The sequence below is a fragment of the Vicia villosa genome, linkage group LG2 (assembly GCF_029867415.1).
Source record: "Vicia villosa cultivar HV-30 ecotype Madison, WI linkage group LG2, Vvil1.0, whole genome shotgun sequence".
Taxonomy (NCBI): domain Eukaryota; kingdom Viridiplantae; phylum Streptophyta; class Magnoliopsida; order Fabales; family Fabaceae; genus Vicia; species Vicia villosa.
In genome coordinates, this window is record NC_081181.1 from 101,341,194 (window position 1) to 101,356,141 (window position 14,948).

The 14,948-nt window shown below is 36.6% G+C and overlaps 2 protein-coding genes across 2 annotated transcripts; both read right to left on the reverse strand.

The window, feature by feature from the left end:
• Positions 1-8,744: 8,744 nt before the first annotated feature.
• Positions 8,745-9,840, reverse strand: LOC131646530 (uncharacterized). Its single transcript, XM_058916550.1, has 4 exons — positions 9,533-9,840; positions 9,358-9,447; positions 9,182-9,278; positions 8,745-9,092 (listed from the first exon to the last, which is right to left on the reverse strand). The coding sequence occupies exons 1-4, from the start codon at positions 9,732-9,734 to the stop codon at positions 8,954-8,956; spliced, it is 528 nt and encodes a 175-aa protein (XP_058772533.1). The 5' UTR covers positions 9,735-9,840; the 3' UTR covers positions 8,745-8,953.
• A 1,566-nt stretch (positions 9,841-11,406) lies between these two features.
• LOC131646531 (UDP-glycosyltransferase 708G1-like) lies at positions 11,407-13,060 on the reverse strand. The gene has a single exon (XM_058916551.1). The coding sequence runs from the start codon at positions 13,039-13,041 to the stop codon at positions 11,626-11,628; it is 1,416 nt and encodes a 471-aa protein (XP_058772534.1). The 5' UTR covers positions 13,042-13,060; the 3' UTR covers positions 11,407-11,625.
• Between the last annotated feature and the right edge of the window lie 1,888 nt (positions 13,061-14,948).

A 14,948-nucleotide genomic window follows, 5' to 3' on the forward strand; every position in this document is an offset into this window, starting at 1 on the left:
GGAAAGGCTCATGAGTCCGAATCCATTTCGTATGTCAAGATTTTCCAAAGGATCCATGACTCGTGCCACCTCCTAGACGTAGAAGGGGACGGGAATATGGGGATGCCTTGGTATTGGTTTCCAATTAGTAATCTTGTGTCTGAGTTGTTGAACTCTAAGTATGATTCCATATAATGTTAGTGTGTGAACTCAAGGTCTAGTTCCTTGTTGTGACTTGAGAATTATAGGTTAGAACCCTTTAGAGCCGAGAGGACCCATAAGATAGGGAACTCACTGAGATATTTTATCTCACCCCATTATATATTGATTTCAGGTACTACAGGTTCCGCGAAGGGTAAGGAGAAAGAAGTCTGATTTCCTTATTCTTATGCCTCTTTTGGATATGGCGAAGCTTCCGTTGTGGATTACATTTTGTGATCATTGTTGATCTAGTTCTTCGTATTTACTTTTGAACATCTTGTATGTATTATGCCGTTGTTAGAACTTTGTATTTTGGGCATTAATATGTATAATGTGTTGACTAGGAACTTATAAGTATTTTCAGTACCAAATACTTAGATTCATGTATATGTATATGCTTTGATGTATGTATTTATATATGGGTGTTACAGTTGGTATCAGAGCAGGTCGTATCCTCGACCTAGCCATGAGATATTATAAGTGTTTCTTTCTGTCCAAGATGTGTTGTGTTCCCATGAGTTTTGTTGTGTTATAACTATGGTATTGAGCCTGATCAACTTAATCCCATTTTGATGACCTCCAGGAACATGGCGGACGGACGCAGGACTCGTGGTCGACCCCCCACACGACCTCCACAGGTGAATCCACCGGATGGCGGTGCGAATGTTCCATGGCCCCAGTTCATGCAACAGATGCAACAGCAGCAGAATCAGTTCATGCTGCAGATGATGCAACAGATGAATGGCGGTCATAATGTTCCAGTGGTTGTGCCCGAAGTTGTAGGTGGGACTTATAAGGATTTCATTCGCATGAATCCTCCGGAATTTCATGGTGGATTAGATCCTATAAAGGCGCATGAGTGGGTGGCCAATGTAGAAGGAATCTTTGAGATCGTGCATTGTAGTGAAGAGAACAAGGTGGTGTTTGCTTCTCATTCGCTGAAATATCCAGCTATGAGGTGGTGGAAGGGTGCTTCTGCTTTGATGACTACTCAGGGAGTACCTAAGGAATGGGAAAACTTCAAGACCATTTTTATGGAGAAATACTTTCCTAGTTCACTGAGGACTAAGAAGGAGTTGGAGTTCCAACAGTTAAGGCAGGACAATATGTCAGTGGCTACTTATGCGGAGAAGTTTGAAATTTTGGCTGCTTACTCTAGGCAGGCCGCGTATGCTCCTGATGAGGGTTGGAAGGTGGACCAGTTTCTGTTTGGTTTAAGGGCCGATATCTCACATAGTGTGTCCCAGAGGGAGTTCACTACTTATACGGAGTTGTTGCGACAATGTTATGTGGCTGAGACCAGTTTGAAGAAAGTTCAAGCTGAGGAAGATTTGAAGAAGAAGAAGAATCAACATGAGAGGGGAAGGCCAAGCCAACAATTTCGACCTAGGCCACAAGCTTTCAAAGGGAAGCAAGTGCAAGGTTCTCGGTCTAGTGCACCTCCGGTGTGTCGTAGTTGTGGTAAGAATCACCTTGGAAGGTGTACCTTTGAAGGGGTGAAATGTTTTCATTGTCATCAAGAAGGGCATATGGCTAGGAATTGTCCTCAGAATAGGAATCAAGTGCAAGGAAGGGGTACTGGTAGAGTTTATACCTTGGATGCTAAGAAGACCAAGAGTGATAACTCTTTGATTGCGGGTACGTGTTTCATTAATGGGCATTCTTGTTTTGTTCTATTTGATTGTGGAGCAACACACTCTTTTGTGTCATTGCAATGTATAAAGCGACTTGGGTTGCAAGCTACTACTTTATTTCCTCCTATGGCGGTTACTACTGCTATGGATGAGATGGTAGAGACACCGTTGGTGTGTGAAAATTGTGTGTTATCTGTGGGTGGTAGGAATTTCCAGATTGATCTTGTTTGCTTACCACTTAAGAAGGTAGATGTTGTGTTGGGAATGGATTGGCTTTCTGCTAATTCGGTGTTCATTGGGTGTGAAGAGAAGTTAATCATTATTCCATCTGAAGAAGCTACTCCGAAGGATGTGTTGACTACTATACTAGAAGGTACAGTAGGTATGATTAATTTCTTGTTTGAGAAAGAGAAGTCTGTTCTGTTGGTTCTCACTGAGGAGACGGGTGACAAGTTAGAGGTTTCGCAAATTGCTGTTGTTAGAGAATTTCCTGATGTTTTTCCCGAGGATGTCACTTCTCTTCCTCCGGAAAGGGAAGTGGAATTCTCTATTGACTTGATACCGGGAACGGCTCCTATATCCATTTCTCCGTATCGGATGGCACCGCTTGAATTAAGAGAATTGAAGGGGCAATTGGAGGAACTGATGGCTAAACATTTTGTGCGACCTAGTGTCTCACCATGGGGAGCTCTAGTGTTGTTAGTAAAGAAGAAGGATGGTGGGATGAGGCTATGTATTGATTACCGTCGGTTGAATAAGGCCACCATCAAGAACAAATACCCTTTGCCAAGGATAAACGACTTGTTAGATCAATTGAAAGGAGCCTGTGTGTTCTCGAAGATTGATTTGCGGTAAGGTTATCACCAAATACGTGTGAAGAGCTCAGATGTGCCAAAGACTGCATTTAGAACCCGTTATGGTCATTATGAATTCTTGGTAATGCCTTTCGGTGTTACGAATGCTCCGGCTGTTTTCATGGATTATATGAATCGGATATTCCAGCCTTACTTAGATCAATTTGTGGTAGTCTTTATTGATGACATTCTTATTTATTCTCGTACTCCACAAGAGCACGAAGAACACCTGAGGATTGTTCTGTCGGTATTGCTAGAAAATAAATTGTTTGCTAAGTTAAGCAAGTGTGAGTTTTGGATGACGGAGGTAAGATTTCTTGGTCATGTCATATCTCAAGGAGGTGTGGCAGTGGACCCGTCAAAAATTGAAGCGGTAATTAATTGGGAGAGACCGAGCAATGTCTCAGAAGTCCGAAGTTTCTTGGGCTTAGCCGGCTACTACAGAAGATTTATAAAAGGGTTTTCTCAATTGGCTTTACCAATGACTAGACTTACTCGGAAGGAGTGTCCTTATGATTGGGATTCGGGGTGTGAACAGAGTTTCATGGGCTTAAAGGAAAGATTGACGACTGCTCCTGTTTTAATCGTTCCTGATCCAAATAAGTCCTATGAAGTATTTTGCGATGCTTCCAAGAAGGGATTAGGAGGAGTATTGATGCAGGATGGTCAGGTGGTAGCATACACATCTCGACAGTTAAAGGTTCACGAAGAGAATTATCCAACTCATGATTTAGAATTGGCTGCGGTTGTTTTTACCCTAAAGGTGTGGCGTCATTACTTGTATGGAGTTCATTTTGAAATGTTCAGTGACCACAAGAGTTTAAAGTACCTATTCGATCAGAAGGAGTTGAATATGCGTCAGAGGCGGTGGATGGAATACTTGAAGGATTATGATTTTGACTTGAAGTATAATCCAGGCAAGGCAAATAAAGTGGCGGATGCTTTGAGTCGGAAGGTGTTAAAGAGGGCCGAATTGATGATGTTAGAGTATGCATTGTTGGAAAAATTTCGAGATCTCAACCTTCAATTTGTTTGGACCCAAAATGGAGTATTGATGGGAAACTTGAATGTTAATTCTATTTTGAGAAATGAAATTCAACAAGCACAAGTGTCTGATGCTAAGTTACAAGAGGTGTTGGTTCAACCAGGGTTTACTCGAGCTACGGATGGAGTGATTATGTTTAATCAGAGGATTTGTGTTCCGGACGATGCGTTATTGAAAAGAAGGATTTTGGATGAAGCTCACAAGGGTGCTTTCACTATACATCCGGGTTCTTCAAAAATGTATCAAGATTTGAAAAGGGATTATTGGTGGTCCGGAATGAAAAGAGATGTCGCGGTGTACGTATCGGAGTGTGCGGTATGCCAACAAGTAAAGATTGAACATCAAAGACCAGGTGGATTGTTACAACCGCTAGAGATTCCAATATGGAAGTGGGATAGTATTTCAATGGATTTTGCGGTTAGTTTACCTCGTACTCAAGGTGGATATGATTCTATTTGGGTGATTGTAGATCGGTTGACGAAATCTGCACATTTCTTAGCCGTGAAGACTACTTACAAGGCAAGTCATCTTGCACGGTTATTTGTCGCAGAAATTGTGAAGTTGCACGGTGTACCCTCTAGTATTGTGTCGGATAGAGATCCAAAGTTCACTTCGAGGTTTTGGAGAGCTTTTCAACAAGCGATGGGATCTAAATTATGTTTGAGCACGTCGAACCACCCTCAAACGGATGGTCAAACGGAGCGAACGATACAAACCTTGGAAGATATGTTAGGAGCTTGTGTGCTTGAAAGTAGAGGAAATTGGAAGGAGCTTTTACCATTGATTGAATTTGCATACAACAACAGTTATCACGCGAGTATCGGTATGGCACCTTATGAGGCATTGTATGGGAGGAAATGTAGAACACCGTTGTGTTGGTCAGAAGTTGGTGAGGATAGATTTTTGGGACCCGAAATTATTCAAGAGACCACGGACAAGATTAGAATGATTCGTGAGAAAGTTAAGCAAGCACAAGATCGTCAAAAGAGCTATGCGGATAACCGTAGGAGGCCTTTGGAGTTTATGGAGGGTGACCATGTATTCTTGAAGGTTACTCCGAGATTGAGGTTGAAAGGACCGTTTAAGTCGAGGAAATTAAGTCCGAGATACGTGGGACCGTATGAGATTCTAGAAAGGATTGGTGAAGTAGCTTACCGTTTAGCCTTACCACCTTCTCTATCAGAAATGCATGATGTTTTTCACGTGTCTCAACTACGAAAGTTTATTCCCGATCCTCTTCAGCCGGTGTTACCAGATGCAATTGAGATAGAATCAGATTTGACTTTTGAACCCTTACCGAGCCGCATAGTGGGAAGAGAGACTAAAGTGTTGCGAAACAAGGAGATTCCTCTTGTTAAGGTTCAGTGGGATGCGACACATCCGGGTGATGCTACATGGGAACTTGAATCGGAAATGCGGGATGCTTACCCTCACCTTTTCAGGTAATTCTTAAATTCGAGGACGAATTTCTATTTAAGGGGGGAGGATGTAATACCCCGTATTAAATTAAATGCTCCAATGTTATTAACTGACACTGAGGTTTTATCGATTGGTACATTAGAGATACTTTTGGACATTAAGTTAGTAGTGTTAACTTAAAGATATTTCCTTATATCTTTTCCTTTTTGGTTTTCTTCTTCATTTGCAACAAAAAGAGAAAGTTAGAGAGAAGAAGTAGAGAGAAGGAGGAGCAAGAAGAGAAAGGAGAAGAAAGCTTGGATCTTCATCATTTCTCCTCCGAATCGACTCATCTTCGACATCAACGACTCGTAATCGAGGTGGGTTCTAGTTAGAAACTTATAGATTTGATTGTGGATGAGAAATCATAAGTTTGGATATTAGGGATTTCATAGAGAAATCTAGGTTTTGAACAAAATTCATCAATGTTCATGAACAAGTGCTTATAATCCATAAATATATCATCTATAGGTTGTATCTATGCTTTAATATGATCTGGAACAGGTTAGGATGGTTTTAGATGGTTTTGAACCATGGGTTTTGTGTGTGAAGCAGAGCTGAGAACTCAGTTCTCGCGCGCTTCGCGGCGCGAACGAGGCCGCGCGGCGCGAACTATGCAGGTTTTTAGGGGTTTTGATTCTGCCATCAGTACGCGGCGCGTACAAGGGTTCGCGGCGCGAACACCATGAGATTTTGGAGAGGTTTGCTTCTGCCAGAGGGTTCGCGGCGCGACCTAGCTGTTGCGCGGCGCGAGCTGAAGCTTTCTTAACCAAATTCCTTAGCCTAATGAGATAACCGTTTAGACCATAACTTTTGAACCGTAACTTTGTTTTAATCACCGTTCGAAGTGGTAGGAAGCTAGAAGCGTGTACTTTCTAGTAGTGTAGGTTTTGGGAAAAAGGGGAGAATTATTTAATCGAGAGTCGGGAAATTGCTTGATTTCGTGGGTTGGTTTTCGTTCGGAATCATGAGAACGTTATGCTTTTGGTATGATACTTGTGTACTCTATAATTGTTGGTTGAGTTCTATTGCAGGTGGATTGGTAAACCTTTGTTATATATATTTATATCAGAGAGGTTTGAATAACTTCATTGTTATGTAAATAAAGGTTAAGTGAGGAAACTAGGAATTGTTAGGTTATGTAGCTTAACAAAGAAACCTAGGATGAGACATTATATGGAACATACGTGTTGGAATCTTATGAGGAAAGGCTAACAGGCCTAGTGATTTGCGTGAGCGATCACCAATGTATGAAGGGCTAACAGGCCTAGTGGTTTGCGGAAGCGATCACCATTGTATGATGTATTAATCGGAACCGTTGTATTTTCTTTTTATTTATTTTTTCTTTTGAATGCTAACAGGCATTCTTCGTGCAGAGAGGCACTGTGCAGAGAGGCACAAATAATCTTGGCAGGTTTGATTCCCGCTTTTGTGTACGAATGGAACCTACGGGTAGAGACTTGTGATGGTGTACGGGCCATGTGAAGTGACGATTCATGGGGAAAGGCTCATGAGTCCGAATCCATTTCGTATGTCAAGATTTTCCAAAGGATCCATGACTCGTGCCACCTCCTAGACGTAGAAGGGGACGGGAATATGGGGATGCCTTGGTATTGGTTTCCAATTAGTAATCTTGTGTCTGAGTTGTTGAACTCTAAGTATGATTCCATATAATGTTAGTGTGTGAACTCAAGGTCTAGTTCCTTGTTGTGACTTGAGAATTATAGGTTAGAACCCTTTAGAGCCGAGAGGACCCATAAGATAGGGAACTCACTGAGATATTTTATCTCACCTCATTATATATTGATTTCAGGTACTACAGGTTCCGCGAAGGGTAAGGAGAAAGAAGTCTGATTTCCTTATTCTTATGGCTCTTTTGGATATGGCGAAGCTTCCGTTGTGGATTACATTTTGTGATCATTGTTGATCTAGTTCTTAGTATTTACTTTTGAACATCTTGTATGTATTATGCCGTTGTTAGAACTTTGTATTTTGGGCATTAATATGTATAATGTGTTGACTAGGAACTTATAAGTATTTTCAGTACCAAATACTTGGATTCATGTATATGTATATGCTTTGATGTATGTATTTATATATGGGTGTTACATCTTAAAACTTCACGCAATGGTAAGCTTGAGACCTTCGTAGATCCCCCAAATTTTTGCCATAAGAGCATTGCACTTTCCCACAAACTTGGAAAAGCCACATATCCATCTACCTTAATCATCACAAATAGTTCCACCACAACCAGAAAGCCTTGATTTCCACACGAACCATCGACGTTAAGCTTGATGTAGGACTTTCTCGGAGGACACCAACTAATCAAAGAAACCACATTGCCGCCCTCAAAAACTTTCCTATTCTGCAACATTACCAAAGAGTAATCCTTCACTCTTTCACCAATATAGTAGGCATTGTTTGTCGGTCTTCTGTAATTAGTCACATGAATCTCCTTATTTCTCAAATTCCATAACGTGTGGCATCCAATCACCCAGAACTTGCACCAATCTGGATCATTATCAAGTGAAACCATAATATAAGCCTTATCTATTCATGTATCGTGGCTTTACCTACTCTGATTTTAGTGAAGTGGAGGGGGATTTGAATCTAAGTAATGTTATTTTATGTTGCAAACAAAGATCATTTAAAAGGTTTGCATTAAGATGTACTAGCGTCTACCGTCGATCTGATTCATGGCGGCACCATCGATTACATTCGAGTTCAATGAATATAGGTCTTTGATGATCTAAAATTCATATTATAAGAACTCTTACCATACAGCGACAACAAAAATTGTAATGTCCAAGTACCGTTCATTCTCGTCTGACAACGAAGGGAACATTGTGTTCAACAACTTCGAACTCAAGACTATGGCAGATGTAAGAGCTCCGTAGAATAAATTTTTCCATCGAAAACAAATTTTCTATCGAGCTGGATGCAAAGATAGTGAGACCGGTTGAAGATATTGTTAGAATGTTGGAACGTGTCCACCTTGACGCTGATATGTTTCATCTATATATAATGTCTGATTTGATTAGTTACGTAATGTTTCATTTTTTAAGTTATATTTTTAATTTTAACTTTAATAAACATCAATCTGCGTGTTTGAGTTTTTTAATATGTGCATGCATCCCGGAATCAAGACAACCTATTGTTTAAGGTGTTGTCAAAAATGAATGTGATTTGTATTTTTTTTAATACATTTGAAGATGTATCTTTAGAATTCGAAGGTATTTTGAGTTTTATTTTTTAAAGTTTTTTTATATTAGAGAATATTAGCCTAATAAAAGAAAAAGTTTTCTAAGACAGAGGTGGGGCGGATGGTCTCAAATCATGTGGACTACATATGTTTTCATTTGCATTTGATTTGAGAAGATTAATTTTGAGAGAACAAAAGATGAAACTTAAAAAAAAAAATATTGGGTGATATACATGGGTGTTAGACAGTTTTCATTAATAGAGGATTTAAGATTTCTCTTTTGTTTTCTCTTATGATCCTTCTTGTGGGTTTAGTATAGTTTAAAAATAAGAGGTAGTAATTATATATTATTTTTTGAGAATATGAGAAACTATCATCTAAACTAGTAACAAAATTTATAGCAGTGTTTTATGTTACAATCATGGTACATAATAATAGTCCATTGTATAACAAATAGAATTTAAAAACAAAATTTTGAAACTCTGCAAGAAGCCTAAAACTGTTTCTTCCTTTAATGCCAACCTTTTGATAACAATTTATCAGAAACATTTTATCTTTTCTATGATCTAGCAGCACCGTATTACTTTTCTCCAACCTTCTCTTTCAACATTGCTATGAATTTGTCCCTCTCCTCTATTGTCATTCCTTCTGCTGAACAATCACCAACTCCCCATTCAGCACCACGTAAACAGTACTTGTTCTCTATTTCTTTACTATTCCTGTAAAATAAAACACAACAAATGATATTGCAGATAACAAAAAATATACACAGATTCAATCATGATCATAAAAATAGCTAAAGAATTACTTCTCTTTATTCAACTTAGATTGCTCAAGCAATTTCTTCACCAAGGGAGACTCTTTGATTCTTGCATCATTTTCAGCATATCTCTTCTGGTTTTCTTCTGTTAAAGTAAGATAAACATATATACTTTAGTTTCATCGTCACAATCATGTTGTAAGAGTTTGAAAGATATATGTAACCATTTATTCTGTTGAGGAAATCAATCTTAGGAAGCTGAGGACCAGGAACAGCTTCTAGTCCTGAAATTCCTGACATGAATCCAGCATGTGCTGCAAGAAAAAAATAACAGTAAACAATAAAGTGACTTGAAATGAAATGCATGCTACATTGAAAGAAGGATAGAGGGTGTTCTACCAGGTGTTGACCAGAGAAGAATTGCGAGTGAAGCAGCTAAAGGAAGTGATTTTTGAAGAATGTTGTGGGAAGGAGAAGAAGATAATTCTTTGTCTCTTTTTGTTATAGCAAAGTGGAGATTGTTTTGAGAGGCAGTGAGTTTTTGAGAGAAGGTTGGGATTTGAATGAAGGATGGTAGTGAAGAGGAAGCCATGATTGACATGGCTTGGGTAGTTGGGTTGGCTTCCCCTGTGGAGACTCCTGCTGTGTATAGGAGATGAAGAGTTGGAAGGAAGATAAGGGGGAGCAGAAATACAAGGCTGATATTGTTTCTATTATATTATTATATTTTTGTATTATGGCTCCACTTTTACTCTTTACCTTGTGCTACTTGGTGATATTGCCATCACTGTTTCTTTTTTCTCTTGTTAATGATAAAAAAAAGTTAGGATTTTTAAGATATATTTATGGCTTAACTGACTTCTATATCTTTATTTAGAATTAGGGGTGTTCATGTGTGCGAGTCGACCCACGAACCCGCTAATTCAACTTGAATCAACTCATAAATTATCAGAACCCATTCATTTACGGGTATATCCAATTCAATTTGTAATAATTTATATAATTTTGGTTCGGGTATCGAATTTGAGTTTTGCAACCCGTTGACCCAACCAATCATTAATAATTTCTTATTTTCTATTATTATTTTAAATAGAAATAATATTATTATCTTAGTACTAACCATTATTCTAAGACTAAATGTTATTTCTTTTTTTTTATCATTTCTAACTTACGTATTTTATAAAAATAATGTATGATAAAATTTTATACTATTATTCAATGTTATATCATATTGATGAATATTATTAGATATTATATGATGTGTTTCATCCATTTTGTGTGTTAGAAATGAGTATAAATTTATTGAATTGTGTTACAATATTTTTAAATTGAAAAAAATTATTATATTTTTATTTGAAACACAACCCACGAACCAAACTCAACCAAACCCATAAATGAACGTGTCAATTCGAGTTGGTTTTAATAATGAAATTGCGTGTTGGACGGCAAATCCAATTCATTAAAGTTTGACCGGGTTGGGTACAAGGTTAGACCAAATGTAGTCCAACCCATACACCCGTATTCAAAATGTGAAGTTTTTTTTAGTGTTTTATAATTTTTTTGTATTGGGTACTCTCAAAATTTAATTATTTTAAATTTTAAATTTTTTTAAAATAAATATTAAAAATTAACTTAACACTAAATAATACTCCTTCCGACTCACAATAGGTGTCTTCTTATCAATTTTTATTTATCTTAAATTGTTTGTCCATTTAGAATATCAATGTAATATTTATTATTTTTTTCCACTAACTTACTCTTATTTATTGTATTAAAATTCATTTAAGTACTCCACTGTCTATTATTAATAAATTATTAACAAAATTATTTTAGTAAATGAGACTCATTTTATCATTAAAATTAACATAATTAATATTTTTTTTAAAAGTGTGAAATTTTTAAAATGAAGAAACAGAGGGAGTAGAATGTTAGATATGCTAGGTAATATTCAAGACTACTAGAATAGCATCTTAGAAATCGCTCAACAGTTAATAAAAATATTTGGATTCAAATTCATTGATGGAGATGCATATTTACTAATTTCTATGCTCACGTATATGATATCTGATTTATATCGAAAAAGATATTATACTCGATTAAATTTTAGGATATTATGATGTTTAACTTAAAATTCATTAAACTTAAATAATATCATATATTTTATTAAAGAGAGGTTCATTAAAGAGAAAATAAAAAAATAAAAAGAGTTTCATATAAGAAAACTGATCATGTATTCATAGCCTTTGTTTTCTCTTAGATACCAAAATATGTCTTTGCCTCTTACAAATTCAGAATCCTAATGAACAAACCACAATTTTGCATGTAATAATCTAGATGTTACACATGCAATGACTATTGTGGTGTTCATGAAACATTTTTATTATTTATTTTCCCCTAACCATATCCTAAATACTAAACAAAATCAATACTTAATCCCAATTCTTATTCCAAATGCTAGAATCAACTTCTTTAACCAAATCATAACCAAACTCTCAATTCTTTCCAACTTTTTTCTTCCACACTTCCTTTAGTGCTTGAATAGCAACCTTAGACCCCCCACCAACACTTGCAGCCTCCCTTGCAGCCTCTTTAACTTCTGCTGCTTTGATACCAACAGATTCATCACTCATCATCTCTTTTATAGCCTCTCCAATCTCTTCCCCTTTCACCACACATTCACCTTCCCACCCCCATTCTTTCTTCCACACACCCCACCCTCCTTTTGAAACCAATTCAGCATTTATCTTTTGGTCTCCAATTTGAGGCCACCCCATGATTGGTACACCAAACCATGCAGCCTCTATCACTGAGTTCCAACCACAATGACTCACAAACCCTCCCACACTTTTGTGACTCAAAATCTCACTTTGATCCACCCATTTCTTAACCACCAACCCATTCTCCTTTATCCTCTTCATTAGCTCAAATCCTAATACTTCTTCCAACCCTTCTTCTCCTTTTTCTTCCCTATCAACTTTCTTATCCTTCACCACCCATAAAAACTTGTATCCACTTCTCACCAACCCTTCTCCTATCTCTCTTATTTGATCTCTTCCTACAGCAGTCCTACTTCCAAAGCTAACGTAAACCACCGAACCGTCCGGTTGATCGTCGAGCCAGTTCGATGGAGTAGCACTAGTAACTCCATTTTGCTCAATTTTCTCAAACTCACAAGGTACAAAAGGTCCAACTCCATAGATAGGTGGCAACTCCTTCACCACTTCTCCATTGTTAAGAGCCTCTAGGACATTCCCTTCAAGTCCTTCGAAAGTGTTAATCAAAACTCCATGAAGTTTCTTCAGCTTAGGACTATCCTCCATGAAAATCTTAGAAAATAGACTATTTGGAATCAAGAGCGGTGGAGGGATTGATGATCTTGGTATAGTATCAACTTCTGGAATCTCGACGACATCAGAAGAAGACGCGGAACCAGCCACAGATGGAAAGTAAGAGAAGAAGGAGAACATGGTAGCTGAAGAAGTGAACAAGATATAGTGAGGAACACCAAGGCTTTCAAGAATGGGAAGAATAGGTGAAATCAATGTCATGTCAAAGATGAAAGCGGATAAAGGCGGCGAAAGCGAAGCAAGAAGAGGGGAGAGAAGGTGTGAAGATCTACGAATGGATGCAAATTGGAGGTAAAAAGGGTCGGTGGAAGCAGTGGAAGCATCAGTGTCATAAGAAGGGAGAAGGTGAAACTCAAGTTTGTTGACTTGAGGGAATGAAGAGTGGAACTGAGAGATAAGAAGCTCTTCTGCTTTTGAGACGGTTGGTTGAGGGGTTATGAGAGTGACATGGCAGTGATTTTGGAGAAGCAGTGCTGCTAGCCTGAGAAATGGAGTGAGATGGCCCATGCCAGAGCTTGGCAAGAGTGCCACATGATGAGTTGTAGGGACAAGCAGAGACATGTTTTTTAATAATGTTTTGTTTCTGCTTCTTCCTTAATGTCATCAAGATGATGGCTATATATATAAATACTCCCTCCACCCTTGAATTATAAATAAATATTATTTTTAATGTTCTTTTAATAATGAATTTATCTGGTCTACATAAAAGACCAGATACATTTATTATTCAATAAATCTAAAAAAAAAAATATTTGCTTATAATAATAATCAGAAGAATAATAATAATAGCAATGTTAAGGGGTAGTAGGTAAGGGAGGTTGGTTGGAACTCCTTTGAAAAAATTTAGAAAAGAATTGTTGGTTGAAATGAATCTGACCAAGAAAATAGGGGTAAAGGATGCTTCTATAATTACTATGAATGTTAGTTTGAATTTTCCCATATAAGATTTAATTAGAAAAGTAGTTAAAATTTTCCCATATACTTCAAATTAATTTTGAATTTTTGCTACTATAGTAAAAAAAATTATGGTATAGAGACACAAAAAGTAAGGGTGACAATATAAGATTTAATTAAAAAAGTAAGATTTAATTAAATAAAGTAAGATTTAATTGGATAAAAATCAAATTAATTTTACATTTTTGCTACTATAGAAAATAGATTATGGTATAGAGACAAAAAAAGTATGGGTGACAATATAAGTTTAATTTAAAAAGTAAGATTTAATTGGATAAAAATCAAATTAATTTTGCATTTTTGCTACTATAGAAAAAAGATTATATAGAAAAAAGATTATGGTATAGAGACACAAAAAGTAAAGGGGATAATATAAGATTTAATTAAAAAATTAAGATTTAATTGGATAAAAATCAAATTAATTTTGCATTTTTTGCTACTATAGAAAAAAGATATGGTATAGCGACAAAGTAAATAGGGATATTAATATAAAATTTAATTAGAAAAGTAGTTAAGATCCGTGTTTTAAAAATTGGACCGGACCGGCCGGTGGACTTGTCGAACCGGGAACCGGTCAGGGAATTGGTCTGATTTAATAGCTGGATCAGAAATGTCATTGAACCAGTGTGAACCGGTCAAAACCGATGTAAACTGCTAAAACCGGAAAAACCGACAGTTTTTGTGAACCGGTGGTTTAAATGTATTTTTTAATTTTTTTAATTTAAAAAAATTAAACAATGTCATTTTGAATATTTTAATTAAATATTAAAATAAAAAATAAAATAAATAAAATTAAAAATTAAAAAATAGTTGTAGATGCAGTTGATTTTGTTACGGATGATTTTTATATTAAAGAAGAAAATCCCAACATTAAAACAATTTTTCTTTTATTGAAATTAAATTTAGTAGACAATAGAATTATTTTGTTATAAATTATTCAATTAAATTATGTTGCGATTAAACATTTGTTTATATTTTATAATTATGTACTATTTGATTGTGTGTGATACCTATGTGTAAAATTTGAATTTAAATTATAAATTTGTGAATTTTTTTATAATATGATGTTTTCAAAAATTTTAAGTACTAGTTATATTTTGTAGGGACTGAATCATTCGGTTCGACTGATTTTATACCTATATAATTTTGTTATAACGACCGGTCTATTCAAACGAGTTATCCAGTTTAACCCGGTTTAATCATGCGGTTCGACCAATGACTCAGTGGTTCGACCAATAAACCAGTGATCCAGTATCCTTACCGATTTGATGTCCGGTCCGATTTTTAAAACACTGGTTAAGACCCTCCCATATAAAATTTAAGGCTTTTTCTTTACCCACCTCCATATGGGGGTCACCCCCAGCGAAAACTCCACTTTACCCCTACTTAGGAAATGCATTTCCGAAATATTTTTTTTTCTAAATTTTTTCAGACTTCGGAAATGCATTTCCGAAAAAATCCCAAAAATTAGGATTTTGATTAATTCGGAGATGCATCTCCGAAAAAACAAAAAA